Source organism: Mytilus californianus, unplaced genomic scaffold, assembly GCF_021869535.1.
Source record: "Mytilus californianus isolate M0D057914Y unplaced genomic scaffold, xbMytCali1.0.p SCAF_13, whole genome shotgun sequence".
NCBI classification, from domain to species: domain Eukaryota; kingdom Metazoa; phylum Mollusca; class Bivalvia; order Mytilida; family Mytilidae; genus Mytilus; species Mytilus californianus.
This window is the reverse complement of record NW_026262615.1, coordinates 8,624,384-8,647,274: the sequence shown is the minus strand read 5'-3', so window position 1 is coordinate 8,647,274 and position 22,891 is coordinate 8,624,384. Positions and strand designations below refer to the sequence as shown.

At 34.9% G+C, this 22,891-nt stretch overlaps 1 protein-coding gene across 5 annotated transcripts; it reads left to right on the top strand.

Annotated features, from left to right (window-relative positions):
* The first annotated feature begins 1,483 nt into the window (after nt 1-1,483).
* Nucleotides 1,484-20,983, top strand: LOC127723119 (uncharacterized). Of its 5 annotated transcripts, XM_052229608.1 has the most exons (4): nt 1,484-1,654; nt 3,333-3,430; nt 15,948-16,078; nt 18,886-20,983. In XM_052229608.1, exons 2-4 carry the CDS (start codon nt 3,349-3,351, stop codon nt 20,749-20,751), a joined length of 2,079 nt encoding a protein of 692 aa, XP_052085568.1. In that variant the 5' UTR covers nt 1,484-1,654; nt 3,333-3,348; the 3' UTR covers nt 20,752-20,983. The 5 variants fall into 5 exon arrangements, with proteins under 5 accessions (XP_052085568.1, XP_052085567.1, XP_052085571.1 ...); XM_052229607.1 differs by lacking the exons at nt 1,484-1,654; nt 3,333-3,430 and adding an exon at nt 9,801-10,733; XM_052229611.1 differs by lacking the exons at nt 1,484-1,654; nt 3,333-3,430 and adding an exon at nt 14,178-14,816.
* The last annotated feature ends 1,908 nt before the right edge of the window (nt 20,984-22,891 follow it).

Here is a 22,891-nt window from a genome sequence, read left to right as displayed (position 1 = left end):
ATCTTTGATTGCCATGTCAGATTAAATTAGGATTTGATCTCCCCGATCTTTGATTGCCATGTCAGATTAAGTTATAGATTTGAACTCCCCGATCTTTGATTGCCATGTCAGATTGAGATAGGATTTGATCTCCCCGATCTTTGATTGTCATGTCAGATTGAGTTAGGATTTGATCTCCCCGATTTTTGATTACCATGTCAGATTAAATTAGGATTTGATCTCCCGGATCTTTGATTGCCATGTCAGATTAAGTTAGGATTTGAACTCCCCGATCTTTCTACAGTTTGTGTTTGTCGTTAAACTTTGATATTTGTAATACAGAGAGACGAGCATAATTTCTCCGTCGAGAAATTAATTATCTACATACATATACTGACTACTTTATTGAAATATCGTCACTACTTTTAGTTTTATCAACTTCTACAGTGATCGTAATTGCAGTTTTATTATGCCCCGAGTTAAATGAATAGAAAATCTTGATCTTGATAAAATTTATCAATGACAAGTCAAAATAAATTCTAACTGTAAAATATCCTAATTATAACAAAAGAATTACTTCGATTTTGTTTAAAATTAAATCGCAACTTTTGACAATGAAATTTTAATTACCAGACATGAAATAATAGCCGGGTTCATGTAATTTTGATTGACAAGCATTTAAACAATAAACTCGAGAGCGTTAAATGAACTTGAAATGGACATTCTTTATTGTAATAGATTTCGCTTATTGATCAACGATTTGAATGGAAGTGATCGTTTTACTTACAACGAGTTCGTATTGAGATTTAGTTTGTTACAGGTATCTTTGCAAACCCTATTACAAGCTATCGGCACATCCTATTATCGGTTATCGGCACATCCTATCACCGGCTATCGGCACATCCTATTACCGGCTATTGGCACACCCTATTACCGGCTATTGACACACCATGTAACCGGTTATCGGCACACCCTATTACTAGCTATAGGCACACCCTGTAACCGGATATCGGCACACACAATTACCGACTATCGGCACGACAGATACACCCTATTATCGACACGGATCATTAGGAGTGATTTGTATAACTTGTTGGTTTTAATTATTTCGTAGTCGGTGCCAGACTATACAACGTTAGGTTCATTTAAAGTTTGCATAAAAATAACCTCCCCCCCCCCCCCCCCCCCCTCCTCATCTTAGTTTCAAAGATAAATTAATTTTTATTTATAGAAACGTATATAAAACCTGTTTCATTTGACCTTTTTGTACAACATTTTTGTCTATCATAGATTGTATCGGTTGCTAATCATATTTTTCTCTTCTTTCTTTTTTGTGGAGGTGGTTTGGGGTGGAGGTAAGGTAGGGTTTGTTTGATTTTGGTTCATTGATATTCCTTTCCTTAGTAACTTTAGTGGTCTTCGATCTTTTACTAAAGGTCGATACGGACGCACTGTACTGGGACACCTGGATTAACTTATAATTAACAAAAAGCAATACACATTTTGAATGAAAATAAGAAAGTAATAAACCTTTGAGAAGTTTAGGCAGCGAAACATAATGCAATATCATAGGATTAACATCTTGAGAGATACATCTATTGAGATATGAAGTTGTTCAGTAAATCAGTGAATTTATTTATTCATTTTTTATTGGAGTAACCGGCTTAACCTCCAGGTATGACAACTAGTTAACTTTGCAGTCTTGTTTTTTTTTTATTTTTGAAGTTTTTTATTTATTGGACTTAATATTCAAAAAAAAATCTTATAGTTACAAGGTAAGTGTGTGTGTTTTGAATTGAATTAGTGTTTCCATGGTAATTTCACTTAACATTTTCGTTGATAACACGACGCGAAGAAGGTTTTCCTCGTCCCATAAAAGCAAAGTATACCCCTCTTTCTCCAAGAAAAATAATAACAAAGAAAATACAAAAATCAAGATACTTGATACAAACTTTCAATTACTTAGAGGTTTTTGGCAGATCAGATAACTAAATGTAAAGATTTTTTTCCACTTCTGAAATTCAATCGTTATATTTGATTTCATTTCTTAAATCCGAGCATTAGAAATATCGATAATATAAACTATTATATTTCCATGTATTTGTTTACTTGTATGCACATATTGACAAAGCAATTATAAACGCAACAAAATTGTAATTAAAAAACTCCAAATAGATCATAAAACACTTAGAATGATTTTAAACAGCAATATAAAACTTGTTTCAAATAAGAATATCAATTTTTACCACATTCCAGTCATCGCCAGGGATTAGATTATCTTGTTTTCTATTTTATTATTGATATAGATTATTACAAGGCTTAATCAGAATCATTTTCAGTTTCGATTTGTCCGTCATTCTACTGGGTTATTTGTCTTCGTTTCTAAGGCACGGGAAATCGAATAGTATATAATCGTGACAAATCGATTTTTTCTCGAAACTTGCCGAATTGCCATAGCTATATTGCCACGAACAGACCTGCGATTTTAACCAGAAACAATTGATAAGGAATCGCATCAGCCATCCTACTAGAAAATCAAAGGATATGGGGTATCAATCCGTGACACAAAATCAGTACATGCAAAGCAAAAAAAAAAAAACACACAAAAAGAAAAGGAACAGCGCTTTTATTGCTGTTCTTCATCTCAAAGTCACAGTGAAGCCTTCAACGCGGAGCAAAAAACTCTCACCTCACTGCAAGTTTAAGACGACCCCTAGCACCGGCTTGAGCGGAATTCTTTGCAAATTTGGATAGACTTTGTAAGATGTTACACCACCTAATCGGGCCCGGTCAAAAAAGGACATATTTAAAACAAAATAGTTAGCACATTTGTTGGAAAATGTGAAATTCAGATATAAAAAAGACTATTATCATACCGTTTAGTTCACAGTATTTTTATTCTTAAAATCAAGAAATTAAAAAAGGGGGCAGATTTTATCTTAGGATTCCATATGGTTTAGGGAGTTCCAGTCTAATTTTTGTCGATATTTACGTGTTTTACAAAAACATATGAAGATCCTAACCCCGTAACAACCCCATTTCCGGGGTTACAAAGATTCTTACTTTTTTTTAAATATCAAAAACTTAAAACGAAATACTCTTATCAGTTGGTTACAAAAGCTTATAGCCCTCTAACAAAATTTCTGCATGTAGACAGATTATCGGTTTGTGGAAGAAAGGATAGAATCTTTAGTCTTTAGTAATGTGACATTGGACAAAACTAATACGAACGGAATCCTCAATGTCCCCATGTATTACTCTATTACCATCCTCTTTGGAAAAGTACCAAAACGACCTTGATAACCTCCCCTACTTTTAGTTCATCAACATTTTGCTTTTTATTTTTATTTTAGGAGTAACAAACACAAAATGCTAGCTGTAGAGAATTCATCAATCAAGGAGGATACCTCGTTGGCAGTCGGGTATGCACCAATCAAGGAAGATAACTCTGGTAAACCACAACTTATTGACTCTCCCTCTCCTTATCCCATCGTTGAAATAAAATCATTTATTTTAGTATATGCTTCAGGGTCGGATCCATCCATTTTTAAAAGGGGGTTTCCAACCATATGTCCCCATTCAAAAGCATTGATCGTACAAAAAGGGGGGTCCAACCCTCGGACCCCCCCCCCCCCCCCCTGGGTCCGCCACTGTGCTTTATATAAATATTGTTACGTAGAACACAAACAATGTTCATAAACCTCGTACTTAAGGACAACATTCTCCACGTGTATAAGTTTTAAAGAAATTTTTATTCCATATGTATTTAATGACAGATTTGTTTTCATCAGATAGATACTTTTTGGAATTAAGTATAGCTGATGACGATTGTCTTTGGTATTTTGAGTGATTGACGCTTGTCTTTTGCCGAGTATCTCGAAATGTGATATTGGGTGATATTAGGTTGTTATCATTCGTTGAAGTTACATCCAGGCGCGGATCGCGGCAGGATGTTATGCTAAGGAGGCGTTTGCGATATCTGGGTACCAAGACCATAATTACAATCTCCGATATATTTTAAGAATTTCATATCATAATGATCATTTGTACTAAGTCTCTAATTGATGTGACGACAATTTCATGGTAATCTACCTTAAACAAAAAACTTTAACCAGATTTTTATGGGACAGATGGGGAAATGGACGGAAGCACAGATCAGAAAAAATAACGTCCCGTACTATTGAAGGTGTGACATAACATAGTCAACTAAACGAAGCTCACTATAAGATTAAATAAACTCATTGAAGATACCAGGATTAAACTTTGGTACGCCAGACGCGCGTTTCGTCTACAAAAGACTCATCAGTGACGAATAAAAACAGGTTTAAAACAGACCTTATAAATCAAGATTGAAGACGCGCGTTTCGTCTACAAAAGACTCATCAGTGACGCTCGAATAAAAAAAGGTTTAAAACAGACCTTATAAATCAAGATTGAGAATTTTAAAGTATTCGAGGTTTATATAGGGTACTGAGAGTTCATTGTATCGAACAACACTGTTACGTTCCGAATGTTGGAGGCGGAATTAGTTCTACCTTCGCAATAAGTAACGTTAATATGAAAAATAAACACTCTGGGATAAGCTGATTTGATATTTATTCTATATTGTTTATAGACCCGGTTAATAAAGTTAAATATTAATATATGGTCATATAACTTATAAACCAGCTCTTAACACTTTAGGGGTAACAATGGGACGGTGGTATTAGCAAGGTAAGCTTTGTCAACTCAAATTTTATCTTTTAACATCACACGCATGCAGCAATCCTACATATCATTCGATAGAAAACGTTACGCTAGGAAATTTTTACACATGCTTGCAATTCTCGAAAGGAACATTTTATTATCTTTTTTACATTTACTTTTAAAGATGCACTCTGTTGCCGTGCAGGTAAGATTATGTGTCCTTCAGTTTTTTTTCAAATCGGCTTATTTATTTAATTCCTCTGTAATTCCGTGATTTATTAAATCTATTAAATTTGTTTATTTATTCATTTCATTTCATTCGTTAGATTTAATTTTGGCGGATGGATAAGTCATTCACTATAAATGACAGAAAAGGATTTTACCCTGCGTGTTTTTTTGTTTGTTTGTTTTTGTTTGTTTGTTTTTTTTTTAAATTTTCTATTTTTTTAGGGGGTGGGGGTCCACACATCCGGTTGAGCAAGGGAATCGTAGTGACACCATGAGAGTCCTAATGATAGACTGTAAATTATAAATTCTGATCCATTGCATGCCGATTGTTCAAATTTCAACATTTTTTAAATTCTTTTTTTATACAACAAGTCAGGTGCGGTTTCAGACGGGTTAACCCCCCCCCCCCCCCCCCCCGCCCAAAAAAAGAACAACAAAAAGAAAAAGGTAAAATTACAACAAAATTTGTGTCAGTATAATGTCCTCTAATTCCTAATTCTCATGAGCTTCCGGCGCGCCAGGAATACCGCCGGATACAGCCCGCCAATGACACCCCCTAACAGCAAATCATGGATCCGCGCCTAAAGAACCGACTGTAAAAAAAGATTGATGCCTTAACCTGTAACGTTAGTCGCTGGACGTAAAACAACTACCAATCACTCGTTGTATTTACTTTATTGCCGTTGTGCATTCCTGGTAACATAACAGCAGCAGTCGTATACCCTAGGCTATGCCCTCCACATGTGAGAATGGATATATTCTACTTGTATTACTTATTCATTTTTACTTCCATCGCTTCTCTTATCCATTTGCTCATATTACAACAAAACCTTCTCTCATCGTCTAATTTTATTATCCTCGATCCAATGCTCACCCATTCCTGGTATCTAAACTTCTGGGATAAGCTTTAACTTGACTTGGATGGAGAGTTGTCTCATTGGCACTCATACCACATCTTCTTATATCTATTCATTTATCCTACCGCCGTTACGTGGTACAACCATCAATCAAAATATGCATCTACTCCATGCATGCTCCGCCAAAGCTGTCTCCCTTAGGTATTTTGTTCGAGAGAAATTACTGATATAACATATTATAAGGCTGGGATTCAATTGAAAAAACCTCAACATAACTGATAGGTGCTAGGGAAGCTAACTATGCGGTATGGGTTTTGCTCATTGTTGAAGGCCGTACGGTGACCTATAGTTGTAAACTTCTATGTCATTTGGTCTCTTGTGGAGAGTTGTTTCGTTGGCAATTATAGTCCATCTTCTTATTTTTATATTAAACTAAAAACGAAGAAATATTTTAACAGTTTTATTTTATTTAATATAACGGAATACATTTTTTTAAATGATACAGATTTTCATACAAAATAGGTAAAACCAAAAGCAGTCCATTGTTTTTTTCGTTAAATTCACATCTCCTTTTGTTCATTTTAAAATATGACACACGAATCTTTAAAAAAAACGCAAATAAAATTGAGTTGATTAAAACTGAAGCAAGTATCACCCTTCACATTTAATAATAAAGAGCTGCACCATGAGCGCATTATACGCCCGTCGCCCTTTTAGGTCGTCTTTTTTATTGTTTTTTTTTGGGGTGTCGTTTGGTTGCTGACTCTTTGACGTACACCTCACATCTCCTTTTGTTCATTCTAAAATATGACACAAAAATCCAGAAAACGCAAATACAATTGAATTGAGTAAAAAAGAAACTAGTTTAACCCTCCTCATTAAACAAGAAAAAGCTGCGCCATGAGCGCATGATACGCCATTTAGCTCGTCGAAAATGAATTAATATCATCAACTAGAAATACTGTGAGCACTGCTCAAATAGACCCCCTCCTAAAAAAAAGACATGCACGCACATTTGGTACCCATTGACACAAAACCTGAATAATTTGGCACTATTTTTGAACGAATAAAATTCAATAACCGTCCAAAGTGTGAAAAATGGATAGTCCCAATACTCCAAAACATAAAATCAGATTTTTTTTTAATTCGATAGGCACTTATGTCAATATATATAAACAATTCACCATAGATTCATGAAAATCGCTCAAAACATTTTTGAGTTATAGACAGAAGTGTTGACGACGGACGGACAGATTGACAACGGTATACCATAATACGTCCCGTCTCAAGATGGGCGTATAAAAATGTACCAGTACCTACTCTTTATCCTCATTAGTAGTTGTAAGTGGTTGTCAGTACATTTTAGTTTTAAATCCTTGCACAGTGTCTCGAATAACTTATTCAGACCGTATGTATACTCTGTGGTCTTGTCTGGTGCTGAATGTTGTCCCCTCGTTGGTGGGAGTTAAGAAATTGAAATTACGGTGAAGGCTCTTGTCTAGTGCTTAATATTGACCCCATAGTTGTCTTTTACTGGATTTGTGTCGTTGGATTTCTCATTAATTGATTCTTTTATTGTCCTTATCCTTCGGCGACGACCAGTTGATATTCTGGGGGAGGAACCGGAGAATTTTGGAAATAAATATTCTGGCCTGGTAAGAACTGCAAAATATAAACTTGTCTAATTAGATATAAGAAGATGTGGTATGAGTGCCAATGAGACAACTCTCCATCCAATGTCTAGTTGTCTCATTGGCAGTCATACCACATCTTCTTCTTTTTTTTATAAAACAGGATGAAATTAATATGTTGTCCAACAAAATGCAGAAATTAATGTGTACAAAAGTGAAAATTGCGTCAGAACAACCCCCAACCCATTATATCAAATGGTTTTCCATCTACACGGGGAAAAATCAAGAGTTACATACACCTTTTCAAATTTTATGAAGCGAAATAACATTTGTAAATTTAGTTAAATTCAAATTTAGTAAAGAACATCTTAATTCTTATTGTCTTTATAACATTACAGATTCAAGATTTGACCCAAAATTTGCGATGATAACTTAATGAGGGTCTCAAAGGAGTTGTTCTTGATTTCTGTATTCATAAATTGTTTGGCCCATCTGTCTCTATTCTTTATTTCTATATTCTTAAACACCATCCACACCCTCCTAAATTCATAGCTGGGAACAAACAAACACAACACACTGAATGACACTTTATATTTAAGATAAGTGTTATCTTGACTGTGAACAAGAATGTTGACGTATAACATGACAACATGACATTTGTCTTCATAAAAATTGTGCCAAATTTATCTCCAATAGACTTTATAAAATTGAGAATGGAAATGGGGAATGTGTCAAAGAGACAAAAACCCGAAAGCAGCAGAAAGAGCAGAAAACAGCCCAAGGCCACCAATGGGTCTTCAACTTTATGTATAGTCATTCTTCAGCGTCCAGATTAGTTCCGCCTTGTGATGGAACGTGAAAGGGAACACAAACGAATTCAAAAATTTTGATAAAAGGGGTAAAAATAGCAAAATGCAATTGTAAAACGACAAGCAATAGTTCCAGTGTCGTAATTACTAGTAGTAAGTAATTTCACCTGTCAGAAAATGTCACATTGACCAATTCCATTGACTTAGTGCAGCCTTGCCAGTTGAAATGTTTCTGTAAATATCCATTGATTTCTATATGGACATTTTTTTGATAAATGATTATTTTTACCGGATTTATTTATTTGATTACCCTATAATTCATTCAAAAACTTATGATAATTTTGAGTTTTATTCAGCTAAGAGAATTTGCCGAGTTACAATCAAAATAGCCTAGTTGAACAGCTAGTTGAAATGAGCCAACCAATGAAAATAAGAAAGAGACTTAAATGTTCCTAATGGATTATACATCTACACGTATCTTCTTCTTTATTATTCAGCACTCCATCAACACAACGGATAATAAAGTTCCGCGCACTGATGTCACTATACCGTATTGGTCACTGATGTCACTAGACCGCGCTGGACATTGGTGTCGCTATACCGCGCCCGGGAATGATGTCACAATACCGCGTCCACTGATGTCACTATACCGCGCCGGACACTAGTGTCACTATACCGCTCTTGGGACTGATGTCTCTTTACCGCGCCGGACACTGATGTCATGTCACTATACCGAACGGGGCTCTGCTATCACTATTCCGCGCCGAGCACTGATGTCACTTTAATTCGCTGGCCTCTGATATCACTATAACGCGTCACTGATGTCTCTATGGTTTAACGCGCCGGCCACAGATGTCACTATAGTGTTTAACTGGTGTCTCTATAACGAATTGTTCACTGATGTCATTACACCGCGCCGGGCACTGATGGCCTTATACAACAACGGGACGGATGTCACTTAACCGCGATAGACACCGATGTCATGTCACTATACTGCGCCGGGCACTGATGTCAATATAACGCGCCGGGCACTTGTGTCACTTTACCGCTCCGGGCACTTGTGTCATTATACCGCGTCAGACTTGATGTCAAGTCACTATATTGTGCCGGGCACTGTTTCCACTATATATAAACCCTACCGGGACCGATGTCCCCATGCCATACCGGGTACTGATGTCACTTTAATGTGCGTGCGTGAGGTCTAATTTCTATTTACAGTCAAAAATAATATACAAAAATCAAATTAATTTATAGTTCTGATCTAGGTGAAATGTAAGAATGTCAATAAGAAAACTAAAGACCAAATGACGTAGATAGGACTAGTGCATGTGTGACAGGTTGCAAAATTTATTGGTGAGCACGATTGGAATTAACGCTCCAGTTTAAACACTTTGTCCTGACGGACTGTATATAGTTCCGATCTTAACTAAATTTTCACATGCTTCAAAACAAGTTGTTTTATCATAAATAGACGTTTAACTAAAGATAGGAGATAAATTAACCAGTATTTAAACAAAAATGAACTGATTTTAATCACTTATTATACAAATTTGAATTACCCCCTACAAGATATCCAACGACCGAAACGTTCCTGTCAACAATATAAATGAATGATTTAGGAAGAACTATCTTGTAATATGGACGAACAAAAATTTCTACGCTAGGTGGTCTCATTCATATTGAAAAGTTGAAGTGTTGGAAAAAAATACAGTTGTACGTTCATGTGTAATTCTTTATACTACTGCAGGCCAGGTATACATGTGCTGTATATGTGCGAAATATTATATAATGAACAAAGAGCACAGCAGCCGACTGGATACATATGTGCGACATATTATATAATGAACAAATAGCACAATAGTAGACTGGATACATATGTGCGAAATATTTTGTAATGAACGAATAGCACAATAGCTGACTGGATACATATGTGCGAAATATATTATATAATGATTGAATAGCTCGATATCTGATCGGATACATATGTGTAAAACATTTTATAATGATCGAATAGCTCAATAGCTGACCGGATATTAAATCGGATTTATCAATAAATATACCGACAAAGACAACGATTAAAGACCAAATATGTGAAATTTGAACATAAAACAAAGGATCTACTTTATAACTATTTTAAATATTACATAAATGTGAATCGATAACATGTTTACATTTAGTCACTAAGTGTAGAATAACGGGGGTTAAAAAAATTAAGATAGACATGGAACCGACAGAAAATCTACAAAAAAATGTGAGAACAACAATTAATCGACAAATGCTTACTGCTCCCGAGGGACCAAAACTTTCGCGAATAAGATTACCTAAAATAAACCGTCAGGCCCGTACAGCTCCAGTGATAAAACAAGGACACAATGAATTCTGGGTATCTCGTAACTCACCCAAATCCGACACCAAACCTAATACTGACAGGACTTCTTACAGTGACAAATATTTACCGCCTATATCAGGGTACTACAAGAATAATTACATACCTCCTACGTTAAAGCTTTGTAATAAGTGTCAACATTTTTGGAGATATTTTCGTAAGTAGTTATAAATCTTTCATTAACCAATCAAGATCTTTCTCCAAATATATACCATCTATGACAGTGCAATGTTGTGGTAACTTTAACTCGCCATTTCGATCGAGTTATTGCACAATCAATCAATCAATCAATCAATCAATCAATCAATCAATCAATCAATCAATCAATCAATCAACCAATCAATGCTGATCGATGCTGTTTGTATGTGAACACTTGCATGGGATTTTTATCTCAAGAACATATACTTTCATTTCGTTTACCGTTCACGGCGTATATGAGTCATATGAATCATTTAATTTGATCGTTGTGATATGTACATAAACCATTTGATCGTTGTGTTATGTACATGAACCATTTGATCGTTGTGTTATGTACATGAACCATTTCAGTTGCTCGTTTCTGCAGATTCATTAACCAGTTAGTTTGATCTATTTTCATGTACATGAAAATTTCATTTGTTCGTCGTTGCATGTTCATGGACCACTTATTTTGATCGTTGTCTGATGTACATAAACAATTCCATTTGATCGTTTTCTCGCCTTTCATGTGTTCGTCTTTCCAGGTTCATTCACTATTTCATCTGTTCGTCTTTCCAGGTTCATGAACCATTTCATCTGTTCGTCTATCCAGGTTCATTAACCATTTCATTGCATCGCTCTCTCATGTACATGAACCATTTCCTTTTATCGTTGTCTCATGTATATGACCCACATCGTGTGATCGATGTTGGTTGTATGTGAACACTTGCATGGAATTTCTATCTTAAGTACATATACTAGTCTCGTGTACATGAAATGTTTCATGTGACCGTTGTCTCATGTATATGAACCATTGCACGTGATTGATACTATTTGTATGTAAACACTTGCATAAACCATTTCATAGGTCGTCTTTTCATGTTCATTAACCATTTCATTGCATCGCTTTCTCGTGAACATGAACCATTTCCTTTGATTGTTGTATTATTTATATGAACCTTTTCATGTGATCGTGGCAGATTGTGTGTGAACACTTGCATGCGATTTTTATCTCAATGACAAATACTACTACAATGTAGTATATCGTTGACCGTTGTCTCCTGTTCATCAACCATTTCATTTGATAGATGTCTATTTCATGCGACCGTTGTCTAGTGCCAGTATATATGAACCACTTAATGTGATCGATGTTGGTTCTATGTGAACACTTGCATGGGATTTTTATCTTATGTACCTATACTAGTGTCGTGTTTATTTAAGAATTGAATGCTCCCATTTGTAAATTTATTGGGGTGTAAAAGCGTTGACCGAAGTACATTTTATATGAAAAGCGTTGATCGAAGTACATTTTTTATGAAAAGCGCCTCATTCTAAAAATGTGCGCACGGTCAACGCTTTTACAACCCTATGAAATTACTAAAAGTAACATTCAACACTTATTATTACATGTTTTTGCTAGGATCATGAAAACACGATTTCTATCAAGTTTTTCTTTTATTTACCTCTGCACTTTATTGTGGAAGCTCGTGTCATCATGAATGTTACATTTCATTTTGAAATGAAGGTGAATTTCAAAATGACGCGAGATTGCTGTAAGCCAATCGAAATAACGTATTATAATGAAACACACATGTCATGTCATTATGAACCATTTCTTGTAATCGATGGTATTTGTATGTGAAGACTTGCATAAACCATTTCATCTGTTCGTCTTTCCAGGTTCATTAACCATTTCATTTCATCGTTCTTTTGTGTACATGAACCATTTCCTTTGATTGTTGTCTCATGTATACGAACCACTTCATGTCATCGACGCAGATTGAATGTGGACACTTGCATGGGAATTTTTTTTTATCACAAAGACATATACTTCTAGTATATCTTTGACCGTTGTCTCCTGTACATTAACCATTTCATGTGCTCGTTATCTCATGTACATTAACCAATGTCTGATGTACATGGACCATTTCATATAATGGATGTCTTACTTAACAATTTCATTTGATCGTTGTCTCATGAACGTGAACCATTTCATTTGATAGTTTTCTCGTGTATATGAACCAATGCATCTGATCGTTGTCTGATGTGCATGACCCATATCCTGTTATCGTTGTCTCATGTATATGACCCACGTGATGTGATCGATGTTGTTTGTATGTGAACACTTGCATGGAATTTTTATCTTAAGTACATATACTAGTCTCGTGTACATGAACTATTTCATGTGACCGTTGTATTTATATATGAACCATTGCATGTGATTGATACTATTTGCATGTAAACACTTGCATGGACCATTTCATATGTTCGTCTATTCAGGTTCATTAACAATTTCATATCATTGCTTTCTCGTGAACATGAACCATTTCCTTTGATTGTTGTATTATGTATATGAACCTTTTCATGTGATCGTGGTAGATTGTGTGTGAACACTTACACGGGGTTGTTATCTCAAGTACATAAACTACTAGTATATCTTTGACCGTTGTCTTCTGTACATCAACCATTTCATATAATTGTTGTCTCACTTAACAATTTCAATTGATCTTTGTCTGATGTACATGGACCATTTCATATAATTGTTGTTTAATTTAACAATTTCATTTTATAGTTGTCTCATAAACGTGAACCATCTAATTTGATAGTTTTCTCGTGTATATTAACCACTTATGTGATCGTTGTATGTGAACACTTGCATGGGATTTTTACCTTTTTACATGAACAATTTCATCTAAAAGTTGTCTCATGAACATGGACCATTTCATTTGATCGTTGTCTCATATATATGAACAATAGATTGCTTGATCATAAATCAGGCCTTTGTTTTTCACGTTTGAATTGTCTCGCGATTTTTTGTTCGGGGCCTTTATGGCTTAGGAGACGACTATTTGATTGTCTTTGGTTGTCGGAGGGAAGGGTTAAACATGAATATCTCCTAGCCTGATAAGAGCTGAACATAAAAAAAATGGCAAAGACAGGGTGATAATGAATATTCTGAAACACAAAAAGCGGATAATAGTTAGTTGAAATCAATTTCCACGCGGCAAATCATATCAATAAAAAATCATCCTGTGCCCTCCCCCCAAGAATATCAATTGATCGTCCCCTTACTATACGGTATGTTTTTGTTCATTGTTGAAGGCCACACGGTGACATATATAGTTGCTTAGGTCTCCGGTGTATAATTTTGTCATTGACAATCTTACCACATCTACTTACTTTCATAAGACAACAAAAACATGTGTTTAAAAAATCAATATTTCTATATTTTCCAATAAACTTACAGATATGTTTATTGCGACTTAATCGTGATAAGAAAATATCAATTAATGTTGATAAAAATGTCTCAATTGTTTACAAAAAAACAGTTGTGTTGCACTTTAAGGTATTTAAATCGAAACAGTTTGATTATGTGATGGACGTTATTTAAATATTTGTTTGTTTAAATTGATATTAATCTTTATTTGACAAGTTATTGTCGTGTTTTAAATAAATATTGTTTGTCCTCGGTATTTTGTTGTCATAAGTTAATGCAGTCCGATCAATAGGAGGGGGTTCTTAGGAGGGGGTCTCAACGATGCAAAATCAAATCGGTATTTTCAATGATGCACTGTTGAGAGTAAAGATTCAGAAACAAATAGCGCATACGAGAGAAAAGGGGTTTGAAATTTAAAAAAAAAATAATGATTAAAATAATAAAAAAAGTAGATATTAGAAGAGTAAGGGTCTAAAGAAGAAAATGTGTAAAAGGAGGAAAACAGTTTCTTATCTCAATGAGCATCAAAAAAGGAAATAAGAAATAAGATTAGATAATCCCGAAAAATCCATTGCGCCATATTGAAAAGACTGTTTTTAGACTATCGGAGGGACACAACGAGAGAGAGAGTAAAAAGGGGACATCTTAAAGGATATAAATACTCTGAAAACAAAAATAGAAGGATATAAAAAAAAAATGCACGAAAAAGAGATATAACACATCATAAGTTGTGGGATATAAAAATAACTAAGTTGTAAGGATATAGGGAGTGGGATACAATGTACAATATAAACAGAGAAATATAGAGGGATGAAAACAGAAAAAAAGATTGACGTTCTTAGAAAGGTAAGGCGAACCGACCCCCCCCCCCCCCCCACACACACACACATAAGTGTCATAGGGAAAGATGAATTTCACAAGGAATGTCAATAAAACTGGAAAAACATCCGAAAAAAGAAAAAGTGGATGAAAAATTTAGGATTTAATGAAGTTCAGTTGAAATGAAACTAGAAGCCAAAATTGATAAGCAAAACGTTTGATAAGACGGAGAAAAGAAAGGATTGGAGGATAAGATGGAGAGAGAGAAAGAGCGCGCGAACGAACGAACGAACGATCGATCGAACGAACCTTGATAAACCTCAATCCATCCTTTTATATATAACGTTACGTAATAAATCAATTACATTTTATACATACTAAGATTTGGAAATTGATCCAGGTTGGTAAAGAATCATAACTTGATATCTATTGATAAACTGTAATAGATCTTCTATCTCTGTAAAGATCCAGTGACCCTTTACCACGAATGTCAAATTTTATACATTATAATAATATTTGTTATAACTCAGTGTTATATATTAGCCTGAGTTAAGCAATCAGTCCAAAGTTTCATTTTAATACGAAACATGCTAATTAGTATAGGTCTTGATGGATTTTAAAGTTCGACAACAATGAAAATGTTTACAGACGGAGGGAAATATGCTTAATATTGTTTATCTTACAGAATAATTATTCAAACACGAGTCTTATTCTCAATAATCTAGTTTGCTTACTCTGTGTGGAATTTATAAAGGATGAGATGAATTTTTTCTTGATGTCAAACTTACATTGAATTGAGTACTAGAATCTCTTCTTCGTGGCATGATATAAGATTAAGTGCACGAATATTCATTAAATTCGAACACACCCTAAATATCAACAATTCCGTTGGAACAACTAGTATATCTAAGAAATTGTTCCGTTTCCATAGAAAACAGCATTAGCAGTGAATATATGCGTCAATATTTTTTCCTTGAAAATATTTTAAAACTTCATATCGTAAAAGAAAAATTTTACCGGTTGTCATAGAGACAAAAATGAGTGTTTATCTTGGTTTAGGACGACGTCGTAAGACATATTACGTCAGTGTACAGGAAGTTGTTGACATTGTTAACAGTTTGCCTCCTGAGGTAAGAGATTTTTATTTTTATATTCAAGGTACTCAGGAACTTACTTTAATGGCAGCAGTTTCCGGTGAAAACGTAGATCTATATGACGTCAGAAAAACACAGCGTCGGTTGAAAGTTTTGATAAACGTCAATGATGTTGATTCTCCCCAACGGTACCCCGTAAGTATGCAACAGATCATAATTCTCCTCAACGGCTCCCCGCAAATATGCAAAAGATCATAATTCTACTCAACGATACGAGCAACGGTACCCCGTAAAGTTGCAACAGATCATAATTCTCCCAAACGGCTCCCCGTAAATATGCAACAGATCCCCATTCTTCCATCATAAAGCAAATCAGTTCCTTTATTAAATTGAAGTTTACTTGACTATATGAAATGTCTTTTTACTTGGAATAGGACCCCGTTACTAAGTATACGCACGTTACACTATGTTAGAAATATAATATATATTTGATCGATTTTCGCCACAGACGAATGCATGCACAATAATTATTGATCATATGATCATCAATGCCGATTTGAAATTTAATTGCTATTAAAAGGACAAAAAATGTCAAATTCTTGTTCACTTATTTGACCCCGAATTCTCATGTTTAATTTTTACCATCTGAATTACAAAAAGTATTTGGTTTTTAAATGTAGAAAAAAGGCATATTCGCATTGGCCATGTTGGCTATCGTTTTCTACTGATTGTTTTGGGTTAATTTTAACCTGCCGTCTTATATATATGTTATTTTTGTTTCGTTTATTTTCGTTTCTTTTGTTTTAATTTTAGATAAATCTAGAAGCAGAAATTTGATATGGCGGGGTATCTCAAGCTTAATATTCAAAGCGCCACGCCAACCATCAAATTTAAGATAAGCTAAAAAGCTTTACGTCCGTCTTTGTTTCTTTTCATTAAATTATTGGCTATTTCTCAATAAACAATACTTTTGAGAGTGTAACACTATTCGCCAAAAGAGAGGCAAAGTACACAGCATCTATATACAATTGTACACCATGTATACGGTCCGTATTGATGTTGAAATTCTTTGTTTTGTAAACGTGGTCGTAAAAGAAGCAATACATTCTTCAAAAGAGAGCCAAATTTTTTTACATGCTATACAGCAACAAATGGAAGTTTTTAACGACCTTGACTGGCTATACAGCCCTTGCACGGTCGGTTACTATTCAGTGGCGGATCCAGAAATTTTTATAAGTGGGGCCCACTGACTGCCTAAGATGGGGCCCGCTCCAGTCATGCTTCATTGATTCCCTATATAATCAACCAAATTTTTTCAACAACTGAGGAGCAGGCCCCCTGCCCCCCCCCCCCCCCCCCCCCATCACCCCCACCCCCCTAAATCCGCCTCTGCAATATGATGAACGTATATTATATATTATACACGGTCTATATTATGTTTAAATTCTGCTTGTTTTTTTTTGTAAACACGACCGTTAAAAATGACAATTTCTTAAGAAACAATACATTCGAGTACTTCGCCATTCTTCAAATGAGAGACAAAGAAGTTTTACATGCTAATATGTAAGTACGTATATCATTGTACACGGTCCATATTCATGTTTAAACTATTTCTATTTCGTATTAAAACATGACCGTTACAAAGATGACAAATCCTTGAGAAACAATACATCATGTCTGTATTAAAAGCTCTTTATCTATTATCTTTAAATTCTTTGTTATTAAGTGGCGTGTATGATGATGACTCTGCGATAAAGACCTGAATAAAACCTTTTAAGAAGGCGACCCGTTATAGCGGGTCATCTTTTAATACCGTTATAGAGACTGTGATACGGGTTTACAGTACAGAGATGCCCCTGATATTGTGTATTCAAAATCGTGATAGGCTGATAAGTTTGCTGCGTATTATATTTAAGACCATTTTTCCAGAAACAAAACCTGTCAAATGATAGAATGCTAGAGGTAGAATTAGGGGGTTAGATTTAAAACTACATTAAACGACGGTTTTGTTTTATCAACACTTGAACGAAAATCAATTATTAAGAAATATACTATCATTCTATTGATTTAAAAATTATTTATCTCTTTTTAAAATTCGATTGTAATTTCTTTTGGCACGTACGGAATGAGCCAAAATAGTCAATTCATCTGGTCTAATACATATATACCTTAAATAACCTCGTTTTGGAAATGTTGCCAAAAGGTGTGGACACTGTTCAAATTCTCTATCTGTTACCAACCATCTCAATACGGTAACCGATTGTTAAAATCTCTGTGAAATCATGGTTACTTAAAATATCTCACTTAAATAAACATGGTTTTCGAAGGATATTTTGGTCTTGAACGGAGTAAAAACTTTCAATTTGAAAGGGATAATTGTGTTTTTGGAAATAGAATAAAACCACAAAATTCAGAGGATTTACATCTACCCAGGGTAAATATGTCAAATACTTTATTAATACTATCATTATTATTATTAATTGGGTTGAAGACCCATTGGTGGACTTGGGCTGTTTTCTGATTTTGCGCCAGGATGTTGTCTCTTTTGTCTCACAGCCCCTCACCCTTTTCCATTCTCTGTTCTATTTCAATCTTAGATACAACTTAGTTGCATAGGTGTACATGTACTAATAATATAGATGATTATTAATTTGTAAATAATTAAAGATTAATAAATTATAGTACTTCAAGATTAATAAATTGTATATACTTCAAGATTACACAAAAAAGGACATAAGATAGTATGTAAATAGCTGCGTATACGATCGCTACGTATACGATCGCTACGCGTAAGATCGCTGCGTATTATTATTGAGAATTGATGTAATCCAAATGAGTTATTCTCTCTAAATAAGGATATTATTATTATTTTTATTAATATTATAATATTATGATCGCTGCGTATTAGATCTGTCAGAAATATAACTCTTGATGTGTAATGTCTATCATGACTTAATTGTGTGTTTTTACATTGCTAATATTTGTCTTAATTGGTCTTTCAGATACGCAGGAAGCCACTCCCACAAAATGTCTGCTACATTTGTAGTCATTTAGATCTCGATGGGAAATATCAACATCCTCATGCTTATCTCTTTCGTAAAGGATTCTTCCACAAATGTAATCACCATCCTAAAACCCCGTATCCGACCTTAATCGAAAGTAGAGATGGCGACCATCCGGAAGATGTCTTTAATTTTAATAAACAATTATCGGACGAAGAATTAAAGTTGAGCGTCAGCGTCCGTGTTAAATCCCGAAGAGAAGGGAAACAGTTTTCACCGGTCCCAATTTACGGACAAACTCATTTTGATACTTCCGTTCTAAACGGTGTGCAATTGGAAAGTCACGTTGGGGAATCAGCAAAATTTCAGTTGCCTTCAATATTTGCCGATGAAGGTAAAATTTCCGGTCAAGCTAGTCTACGCAGCAGTCGGAATAGCAGAATATCCGACCAAAAAAGCCATTACAGCAGTCGACAGTCGAATCCAAACGAAAATTGGCGAAATAACAGTCGAAATGCGGGTTCGTCTCAAAACTGGAAAAATAGCGGTAAAAATAGCTCAAAACGATCTAATGAAGCGTACAAGATAAACCCAACTATTAGCGATCGTTCATGGTTGGAAGCTGATGGCTACTTGCGCAATGAACCAGAAGACGAAACCTTTGATAGTGAAAATGACGACGAGGAAGACAAAGAAAATATTGATTCGGAAATTAGACCAAAAAGTTTTAGTGGTCATGAAGAGGAAAAAACACAAGAATCTCATAGGCCGTATTCAGAAAGCGTTGTCTCTCCAGCATCTTCTCGTATTTCTAGACCAAAAGGTGCGAAAAGATCTTCTGATTCCGGAAATGAAGACGAGGGACACCTTAAATACCACCATCGGTCCGATAATGAATCCTTGCCCCATGATGGCTTTTCTATTGCATCACGGGAAAATTCAGTGCAAACACCAGCTCGTTCGCGTATTAATTCTAAATTATCGGATCAAGAGTTGGCCCTTATAGGATCGCAAATTTCTCGAAAGAATTCCGAAGACTCTAGAGCCTTATCCCAATCGTCTTCGTCATTTATCCTACAGAAATTAGCAGCAAGCAGCATGGCCAATTACTGGTGCAACTGTCAGGATATTGATTATACTAAAGTCAAATGTGAAGAATGTCTGAAAATTGGAGATCACGAAAAATGGTGCGTTCACGCTAGGTCTTCTTCTCATCAGGGTAACTGTCCACACTGTGGAAAGCCGATAATGAAAACCAGCAAACGAACATCTAATATGAGCTTCCGGGGTGGTACAAACTCTAAGCAGTCACACCACAGCGAAGAAAAAAGGGTCAAATTTGAGGATGACGACCGTTCGCGAGAAATTCTAGTTAACCAATCAAAATTTTTTGACGAAAAATTAGACGATGGTGAACATGACGAAGTTCGCAAGGTTCAGGATCACGACCTTTGGACATCAACAGAAAATATGTACGAAAACGGTATAGATCCGAACATTCACAAGAAAGCTTACTTGAAAGCTCTTGTTGAACTCCGAATGTCACGTCTAAGTAAAATTAATGAATTAGACGAATCGTGGATCTTAGATCGCATATCAAAACCAACTTTTTCTTATTTCAAATTACGCCCCGGACAGGAAAAGGCAAATTCTACAAATCCCGAGGGACAGAAAAACATTGGCCTTACACCAGATCATTCGCATTTACCGTCAATGAAAAATTCAATGAAACATATTTTTGGAAAGAATATAAAAGTGGATGAATTTTATCCCGGTGGTAAAAAGAATCCTCTCATAAAATTTACTGTCAAACGAGAGAAAAAACAACAAACTATGCCTATACATAGTGTTGACAAATCTGTGTAAACACCAGTAAATATATGTGTGAACATCAGCAAAACTTGTGTAAACATCAGTAAACATATGTGTGAACATCAGCAAAACTTGTGTAAACATCAACATATCTGAGAAAACATCAGCAACACCTGTGTAGATATCAGCAAAATAAAGTCGCCACTGAGACATATATATATACATCTTTCTCATAGTTGTTTTATTCAATAAGAGTCTTTACAGTGGATTAAATCTTATAATTTTCGTTTTGACGTCTCGGTTTATCTTAGGTTAAGAAAGGTTGGACTGTTTTAGATAGCAAGATGGACTTCATTTGGTCTCTCCTGGAGAGTTGTCTCTAAAGAAATCATCCCACATCATCTTATTTTTATAGTTCAATCTAATCAAAGTGCTTGTGAGCAGTGAAGGGTAATGATTGCATTCATTTTGTAGTGGGAACTAAAAATTAAACATTGCTTTGTATTAACAATTGGATTGATTGATTTTTTTTTTGTGTTTCAACTCCACGATCAGCACTAATGGCTTTTTCGAGGCGGTCAGTTTTTATTAGTGGTGGAAGCGGGGACGCCCGGTGAGAACCACCGACTTTCGGCAGGAAAACTGGCAATCCTATTCAATTAAGATTGGAGTCGAACGCACCTGCCACGTGTTGGGCTCGCACTCGCAACCTCAATGTTGACAGGCTAGAGGCCCATTAAGCATTGGGAGATTAATACTTTGAATAGGACAAAGGATGATAACTCCAATTTTACTATTACTTTAACATTGTCTGACACCATTGGTAATTTTCGTACAGATACTAGATTCATGCGCCATGCACAATTTAGGTATTTTTCTTGACAGTATGGTTATATACTCATACACATCATGTAACACGAATATCTGTTAAGAAATTTCATTGATAATGGAGAAGGTATGATAAGGCCACGTGTTTGCTCCTTAAAAATTAAAAAATCAAAAAGTATTATAAAAAATATACCAATAACATTCTATCTACCAAATAACGCATTAGTCAGTCGGACATCAGTATTTATATTTTTAAACGTTGTCTTATATATTGACAATGGGACTTCAAACTACTTTCATTTAGTGAAAAACAGCACAAAATTTTAAAAAAGCTATATTTTGAGAATTTGGCAAGATCTGTTAGCAACAACTTTACCAAAAAAGATGTTTTGTTATAAAGTGTATTATACACAGATTTTGATGTGTGCATAATATCTTTTTGGGTAAAGTTGTTGCTCATATACGTTTTTTAAGAATTGGACATGCTTTCATACTATATCTGCCCTTGAATTTTTACTTGATAACATTTTTGTTCGCTTTGGAGATTCCGTATATCGTCAAGTTATCGGAATTCCAATGGGGACTAACTGTGCACCACTTATTGCGGACCTGTTTTTGTATTGCTATGAGTTACAGTTTATGACTAAAATCAGCAAAGACCCATCGAAACAACATCTGATACAAAAATTTAACAATACTTTTAGATATTTGGATGATATATTGGCTCTCAATAATGACGACTTCAGTATGTATACTAAAGAAATTTATCCTGTTGACCTTACTTTAAATAAAGCTAATACTAACAATGACCACTGTCCTTTCCTCGATCTCGATATCTATATCATTAACGGGAAGCTTAATACAAAAATTTATGACAAAAGAGATGATTTTTCATTTCCTATCGTTATTTATCCATTTTTAGATGGTGACGTTCCCTTGTCACCATCTTATGGTGTTTATATATCTCAACTTGTACGATTCGCTCGTGTATGTAACAACGTATTAGATTTTAGCGGGAGAAATTTATGTATTACTGAAAAATTATTACACTAGGGTTTTCGAAATCATAAACTAGTCAAAACATTTACTAAATTTTATCATCGGTATAAGGACATCATTCGTAAATATAACTCAACATGCAGACATCTTATACGTTCGGGTATTTCACATCCAATCTTTTATGGTAATATTCTTTACAAAGCACAAAAATGTCAGTATTCACCTCAAAAGCTAACAAAACCTTTAAACAGACTTATTAAGAAGGGATATAATTACGATACTGTTGTCAGGTCATTAAAGATTGCATATTTTGGCTTTAATATTGATTCACTTATAGGGTCTTTGCATCGGAATCAAACATATTTAT